General features: G+C 44.5%; 1 protein-coding gene across 1 annotated transcript; it reads right to left on the minus strand.

The window, feature by feature from the left end:
- Window positions 1-223: 223 nt before the first annotated feature.
- On the minus strand, window positions 224-7,581 carry LOC112880648 (mediator of RNA polymerase II transcription subunit 33A-like). Its single transcript, XM_025945380.1, has 12 exons — window positions 7,169-7,581; window positions 6,457-6,567; window positions 5,473-5,817; window positions 4,428-4,738; window positions 4,232-4,323; window positions 3,803-4,142; window positions 3,478-3,688; window positions 3,046-3,160; window positions 2,678-2,839; window positions 1,912-2,587; window positions 1,578-1,784; window positions 224-1,482 (listed from the first exon to the last, which is right to left on the minus strand). The coding sequence occupies exons 1-12, from the start codon at window positions 7,477-7,479 to the stop codon at window positions 377-379; spliced, it is 3,987 nt and encodes a 1,328-aa protein (XP_025801165.1). The 5' UTR covers window positions 7,480-7,581; the 3' UTR covers window positions 224-376.
- Window positions 7,582-8,165: the final 584 nt, after the last annotated feature.

Consider the following 8,165-nt stretch of genomic DNA (forward strand, 5'->3'; position numbering starts at 1 on the left):
CCACTTGGCCCGGACAGTAGTTCCATGTATTTCCAAGCGATCAATAGTTTACATCTCCCTTTGTATCATAGGGATTCTGCGAACTTCATAACTTTTATTTTTTCAGTAAACCCTTAAACTTTGTTTCAAGAACTTGAAAACAGGCCCACCAAGAGAAGTTCTAAAACGTTTTATTTTGTTTTTCTAAGGGTTTCTGTTAGATGGTGATTGACTCAAAACCAGATAAGTGACGGTTAGCAGAGGCTAGTATTAGCGAGATCAAAGCGTCTAACAATTTTAACGACAAAATCAATCCAACACACGCCATGGCACATACACATTGTCACGACTATGTACAGACGGCAGCATCATCGACGGCCGTGCACGCGCATCGGCGTCACCACTCACTGCCCAGGATCAGCTCGGCCGCGGTGCCCATGGCCTCAGGCCCAGCGCGGCGGAGGAGCGCCACGGCGAGCTCATCTTCGCCCCACTGCCGTAGCCCACTGCTCAGCCGCTTGAGCACCCTCAATTCCACCTCCTGCACCCAGCACGGGGTGCACTCCACCACCAGGCCCAGGAACCCGGCAACATAGGCACGCCACAGGGAGGGGTCACAGCCTAGCGAGATCTTGCCATCCAGGGCGCTTGCTAGGAACTCCAGGTGCGACCGCGTGACCCTCTCACGACGCCGGGACACCGGAGTCGGGTCGATGCCCCAGGCGAACATGCCCGAGTACACTGCAAGGTAGGCCAGCGCATGGCCGCCCAGCTTGTACACCATGCCTCCGCTGGTCCCACCTTGATCAAGGTTCTGCACGGACAGGAACCACGAGGGGAGCATCTCCTGGATCAGCGACTGGACCAGGGCTGTGCCGCCGGATAGCCAGACGAGTGTTGCGCCCAGTGATGCCGCCACCTTCACCTGTGTCATTGCAGCGGAAAGAGATACACGACCATGCCTCATACCATACTTGGTCATCTTTAGTTTGTCTGACCGTTGTCTGGGCACGGTTGTTTCGGCGATATCCTTCACCGAGAGCATGAGAAGGTAGAGTATGTCTTCGGTGAGTATGGAGCAGTCCTTGATGCACCGGAATATCCGAAGGTACAGGATTCCTGGCGCAACTGGTGAGAAACCGCCAGGGCAGTACCCGTGGCCCAGAAGACTAGCGACACCTCCACAGCTGCAGACTGATGTGGATGACATGCCAAGGGTAGCAGCGAAGCAGCTTCGGAGGAGCTGGATGACCGCGTCGTTGTTGTGGTGGAACACCGTGCGCGAAGCTGAAAACACTAGGAAATCGCTCCACCGCTTCACCTTCTGGGTCCACAATGCTGCAACAATTGCCATGCTTGGCCACGGGCAGCTTGCAGCGAGGTTCTCTAGAGCTGGGCCAGCAAGGTTAAGGAAACGCTCTGATGCCTTGTCAAGCTTGTATGTGATTGTGAGGCTCACGAAAGCGGCCAATGGCAATGGAAGTGTACCTGAAGAACTTCCACCTGCAATATATCATAGTTGGATTAATACTCTGCAAGAAAATTAGCATGTTGGCTGTAGCACAACTCATGGCAGGAAATGGTAACAGGATGAGCACCTGTAACTAGCCTGGGAACATCAACACCGGTAGCGGCTACAATTTTCTTGATGTGCTCTTCAACCATGGATAGGTTCACGGAGGGGCTAGGCCAATCTGATCCGTTCATGGATGCGGGCTTCCAAACACCCCGAGTTACCTCGGCTGAAAAGTAGCTTACTATTGTAGCAAGAGATGCAGGCAGGAAATCAGCCAGATCCTTCAGGCCTGAAAAATGAAAAGACATGGACAAGCACCCTGATGAGCATGGTGGTTTAGTATTCTTTATTACTCTTGATTCTCAAATAAAAGTTGTGTTAGTTTCTAAAATTGCGTTAAACTGAACACAACTAACCTGTAGCCAGTTCACGTGGGAATAATCTTCCATGTGAACAAGCAGTAAGAGCAGCATCAACCACAAATGGAACAGCTTCCAGTATCTCCCAAGCTGGCAACTGAGGCCAAAGATGTAGATCGTCACCACCAAGACCGGAAGAATTACTTATGCTGCTACTTCCAGATATAGAACCTATAGATGTGCCTCCTTTATTGGCCTTTCTGAACATCAGATTGAGAAGGCTGTCCACATTGTTACGTACAGGTGTCCCATGAGCAAGTCCAGAGAGAGTTGAGGCCAGACAAGCTTGGTGTTGCCGATACCATAACTTCAACTTTGGAAACGAATCCATAAAAATAGGATGCTCACATGATGGATGTGAAGTAGGAACTTGTAATTGCCTTTGTACATTTCGTTGTTTTGCCAAACTGCTGGATGATAAAACCTGGGAATTCCTCAATAGCAGAAGATACTCAGGAGTTAGCTGCGAGCCAACTGGAGCACCATCTCCCATTACGCAATACTCAAGTGGTGGATGGTTAAACTTCCACAGTCTCAACAGAAGAATGAATGCATTTGAGAAGACTGTGTGAGCAGATATCTCCTCTCCTGTTCTCAGTGTCCAGGAAACACTTGGAGAAAGACACCCAAAAACTTCACATATTGCCATAAGAGCAGCAGCCAGCTCTGGAATCTGGTGATATGGGGAGGAAACAGTTCAGAATCAAAATATAAATATAAACTGTTAAGTATAAGTCAAGGTATGTGGCCATGCTAACCATACCAGGCCATGGAATGAGAAGATTGGAGCGTAGTCCACAGCAGATATTCCTGAAAGAATAACATTGAGCATTGGACCAAGCTTTATCAATTGGCTCTCTCTTCCAGAATAATCAATTGGATCAGATGGTGAAAGCAGTTTAACAACTAACCGAACTGTGTGCTCCTACAAGATAGGAAACCACAACGTTTGAATATTAAATATTAATAACCTCAAAACAGCGAGATGTTAGATTAGTTCTCCAAGAAAACAAAAGAAGGCAATGCATGCTGCTTCCATGTACATAAATACATGACTGTTTTTAAATTAATCAATGATAGGATCAACAAAGAGTAGTCAAACTATGGATCTGAAAATTACGATCTACTAACCTGAAAATTCCAACCACGTAAAAGAGTGGCTCCACATAAAACAGTGGCAGCAGAAACGTTATCATCATCTGACCCATTAACTGCAACTTCAAATAACTTCTCGACCTCTGCCAAGCTTCCATCAAGTTTATGAGCTTCATTCAGTGATTTATTACCAACAACGAAGTATGAGAATTAACAAATATGCTGATACTGAGATATAGGGATATTAATAGCTCAGCTCTTGTGATTTTTTTAACACATCCTTCTACAATGCAGCTGCTTATTTTGATTTTTTTTTGAAGCAAAAAAACATAGCACACAGCTACATACATGATGATTATGGTCAAATATGTTTTTCTTTTTGTGAATCATGAGGCCCTGGTAATTGCCAATTCCAAAGTTTGGCGAATTATGCAAGGCTACCTTTTCAAGGGGGGAGAAGGTACACACCTGGGAGCGGGAGTTGATATTAACATATTAACCAGCGACTGAGTCAATGGTGCACCCTTCATGAAAGATGACCACCCAGCAAGTTGGCTAGGGAGTGTGAGAGATACAGAGTTGGCATGATTAATGATATAACCAGGCCAGTAGTAAGCTGATGTGTCCAGTAAATTCCTTGAGATACATGACTCCACAATCAAATGTCGCATATTTCCAGCTGACAAAATTATAGAGGATTTATATTCAGATTAGCTTGCATCCATAACTATAATGTTAAACTAGATTGCCAACTATTTATGTAATTCAAAGATAAATGTTTCAAGACACATACAATAATTCATCCCATTGACATTTTCCATGTAGCCATTATTAATACTGATTCCCGAAATGAACACTGCAGCTTTGGTAGCAGCCTGGTTGGCTGCTGGGACAACACATGGAGGAGGAACAAGCAAACTTTCATAATCACCGAGTATCTGTAAGCTTAGCATCAATTCATTCCGTAGATTACCGATTGATTTTTTTTCTTTTGAATGACTGTTGAGTTCTGTTTCATTGCAAAGTGAATCTGCTTCCTCAATTATGTCAGCAACCGCTAGTGTTGTAATAGACAACAACATGCATAGTCGTGTGTCTAGGTGAGGTACAGGACCTTCAATCGGTTCTCTTTCCTGCTTGTTCCGAAAGGCCAAAATTAGGTTGTGAAAGACTGTAAGGTTGTCAGAAATCTCAAAAATCATAGTGAAGATTGAAGACTCACTCTTTGTACAAGGCGAAGTGAAGCCACCCAAAGGGCCAAGAAAGCATCATGCCAAGTCGATCTATTGACTGATTGAAGAGCCTTGACCAAACCTGCAATTTCCACCAATTTAGCAGCAGCCCAAAGCAATAATAAACAATGGATTCATCATTCAAGGTAACCAAGGAATTTATTTATATTTAATGGATGAAATTACCACTTAAAATCTCAATAGAATTTGTTGCAGCGATTGAACCATCAAGGCAATCCTCAAGATACATATCGATGGGAATCCATAGTGCAGAATAGCTAGCACCAAGGCATCGTCCATTTGGTGAAGATAGAGGATTAGAAGCCACTATTGGGTGGAATCTTTTACGCATATTATGTTTAGTTTCTCCATATACATTGCAATCACCTAGAATCAATTGCTGAAATGGTTCCAAGGATATTGCTGAATTTTGTAAGGTAGATGAGTTTGTTGCAAGCAAATGCAACCGGTTAGTAAATGCTCCCCAGTGAGATTGCCTGAAACATTTGAGATTTTCAACAATGTTATTTAAATAAAAAGTGCAAGGTTTTACACATACAAGGGGAAAAAAGGAAAATTGCATGTATATTCAACTGGCATCTTCAGTGGGATTATCCTTTCACCCTTACTTCATTTATTTATATGAACACAAGATGACTGCTATGTTTCAGTCATGAACTTCCAGTGAACTACTGCAGTATGAACTTAATGTTAGCATTCACCAATCACTCCATCAGACCATCAGAAAGCTGAGTCCCATTGCCACAGTTTCTATCAAAACTTTTCTTGGTTATTTAAGAAGTAAGACAAGTCAAATACCACAAGTGCAGCCAATGTAACCTTTTTGTTTTCCTTTGGCATAACCCTGAGTTCTTCTAGAATATCAAGTTAAATGTTTACATTGTCACAGAGAAAAACAATACAGGGAACATTACATAAATATATTGGTTCTGATATGTTCTGGCATATCTTGAGCAATTATTTTTAGCTCCCAAAAGCTGAAACCCACACAAACAGGTTTAAACCAAAGCAACTTCCATAAGCTTGAGTGAAGTTTTTGAGGTCTATGGGCTTATGGAATACAGAGGCAGTACGGTTATTTGACTAATTTATTGGAGACAATTTACTAATGACCAATCATTGCATATAGATGAATCCATCATTTCCATGTGATAAGAAGAAAGACCTGAAACAACTAAGTAAAAGAGTACTGCAAGTTGAAAAGCCATACATGTTTTCGCGTGCCAATGATAGGATACGAGTAATTACTTTATTACGAAGAAGATGCTCAATGAGCTCCATAGTTGTCACAGTGTTCATCTTCTGTAACTTCTCAATCTTCTCAGTTCTTTGTTCAGTAAAAGTTCCTTCAAACGTGCTCACATCTTCAGGCCTGGTTGGCCATTGAGCTTTCTTCTCTGGAGTTAACTCTAACAGGCCCTCATCATCCAAAACAACATCAACTAACTGCCATAAAATACAGAGAACAAAATGCACAACAAAAACCCCTGGTTGACATGTAGAAATGCCAAATATCTTGGAAAGGCTAAGGTTCTCGTCTATTAAATCCATGATCCTGCAAACATAAGAGAGGCTTTAGAAAGGGCCTCTTATTGTTCCAGCAAATTTAACCCTACAAATTTACTATTGCAGTTGAGACTGCTAGAGGAATAGAATGCACGATTAGAGAACCATGCAAGGCACAAAAATATGATGCCAAAAAAAATCACACATATAAGCACATACAATCTTATTTACAAGAAACAAACTAAACTTTCATTTAACAATGAACAATAACAAAGGTAATAGGAATAGAAGAATATGAGGAATGGTCTAAAGAAAAATATAAGGAAATTTGCAGAAAAAACTTCTGGAATAAATTGTGCCTTGACAAGTTCAACAGAATAAATTATATTCATTACTGCAAGACAAGTAGACTTTCCATCAGAGGAAAATTGGAGCCCTTAGGTGCAAATGGTGGATACAGCCACTTATATCTACTATACAGATAGAAGAAGGTGCTATACTGGTATAGCCCTTTTTATAATTATAATTACAAACACCTTAAACTGAAATTTCATTTTTAATGTTGTTATGAACAAATGTTAAATCATATCGATCACTGCACTTGTGACTCAGATTCTCATTAGAAATTACTGATTGGTACATGGAGCGCATTAGAAAACTACAGGGAGTAGTCGGGGGGAAAACGCACTTTCTGAAATTTGCCGCTTTCATCTGATAGTGGAAGCTGAACCCATGTCTTTTCAAGAGCTCCAAATAGAGTCTATACTCCATTGGCCTGGAAAACCGCTGAGGAATGACCCTGCACGACCAGAAGAACACATGAAGCCCATGAAAACAACACTGTGAAAAGTCATGACTCCATCATACCCCACACGGTCCACAAACTTTGCAGCTTGCACGACAGCAATAGCGAGCAATGAAATAATTAGTGCTAAGTGTGTTTTGCCACTTGGTAGTCTAACTACTTTTCAAATTCCAAAACATAAGTCAAACTAACTGGGTTTGTTATTACAAGACTCTGCTTCTCTCGAAAAACAGGACGAGGTTTCCAGTGAAGACTTGAATCAGCCTGCCGAAGTACCCAACTGACTTTAGTATTTAAAAAGTCATTTCTCCCCTGTTAGGATCTATCTACATTGTCGATTGCATTCACACTGTCAACACATTTTCCCCTCAACTTTTTGGGGCCAAGCACACCAGCTTCCTTGTAAACCCGTGTACACTCGGAAGGGGAGGGGAAAAAAAATGCTCGCGTGCATTCGAGGTGGAAGTGATCCGTTCGCGATTCCCGACAGCTCAGCGCCGATCGCACGCGCATTCGCCATTCCCGATCCCACCACCCGCCACGGACCACACCACCGGAGACACAATCCGCCACCGGCGAAGCGCCGGGACCGTACCTGGTGGAGAGGATCGCGAGGAGGAGCGCCGGGGACGCGAGCCGCGCGGCGAGCGCGGCCTCGGCGTACTTCCACGCGGCGGCGGCGGCGGCCGCGGGCGCGGCAGCGCCGCCGGAGATCAGCGCCCGCGCCAGCACCTCCGCGAGCCCCGCGGACCAGGGCACGTCCCCGCCCTCCCCCGCGGCCGCGGACGCCGCAGCCACCCGCGCCGCCCACTCCGGCGGCGGGCGGGACTCCGCCTGCGCCGCCTTGGTGTACTCCGCGGTCCACTCCAGCCACGATGAGGCCGGCGGCGGCGCCGACATCGCCATAGTCGCCTGCGTGGGTGCGGCCCCCGGCGGCGGCGGTGGGTGCTCCTCGCGCCGTCGCGTGGGAGGAGGGGCCTGTTGGAGCGAGGCGGAAGTGGTGTCTGCCGCTGGGTTGGTGGGGGCTGGCGTCGCGTTGGTGTAACCACTTCGCCCACCGCACCACCGGCGCCGGTGGGGTCGGCTCCGGATCTTCTGCGGCTGGCCGGCTGAAATCCCCCGGTCTCCCCCCTGATTTGATGCTGTCATGTGTCAGTGACTCGTCGCTGAACTACAATCCACGTGAATTTATTGTATGGTTCCCTTATTTGATATATGTTTAATTCAGATTTTCTGAATGTCTGCCCTATACTTCCAGAGGCTTTCAAATTTACTTCAAGTTCAGCAATAACTTTCAATTCTAACTTATAATAGAAGACTCCATAAAGATCTCCTAAAAATTAGAAATTAGGTGGATGAGAGAATTTAGAGGCATTTTTCAAAATAGAGGGTTTAGTAGAGGGTGTGCTGAAGTTGCTCTTAGAAATGAGGTAATGATCGGTTAATGTTTTCAATTGTTCCAATCAAATAGCTAAGCAATACAAAGAGTTTTAAATTTATATCTCTCTATAGTAGTGATGTGATTAAATGATATTCACGAGACAATGAAGATTTCTTTGATGGTTTCTTATTGGTTCTCATTTGAAATGGTT

This window comes from Panicum hallii, chromosome 2 (assembly GCF_002211085.1).
Source record: "Panicum hallii strain FIL2 chromosome 2, PHallii_v3.1, whole genome shotgun sequence".
Lineage (NCBI taxonomy): Eukaryota > Viridiplantae > Streptophyta > Magnoliopsida > Poales > Poaceae > Panicum > Panicum hallii.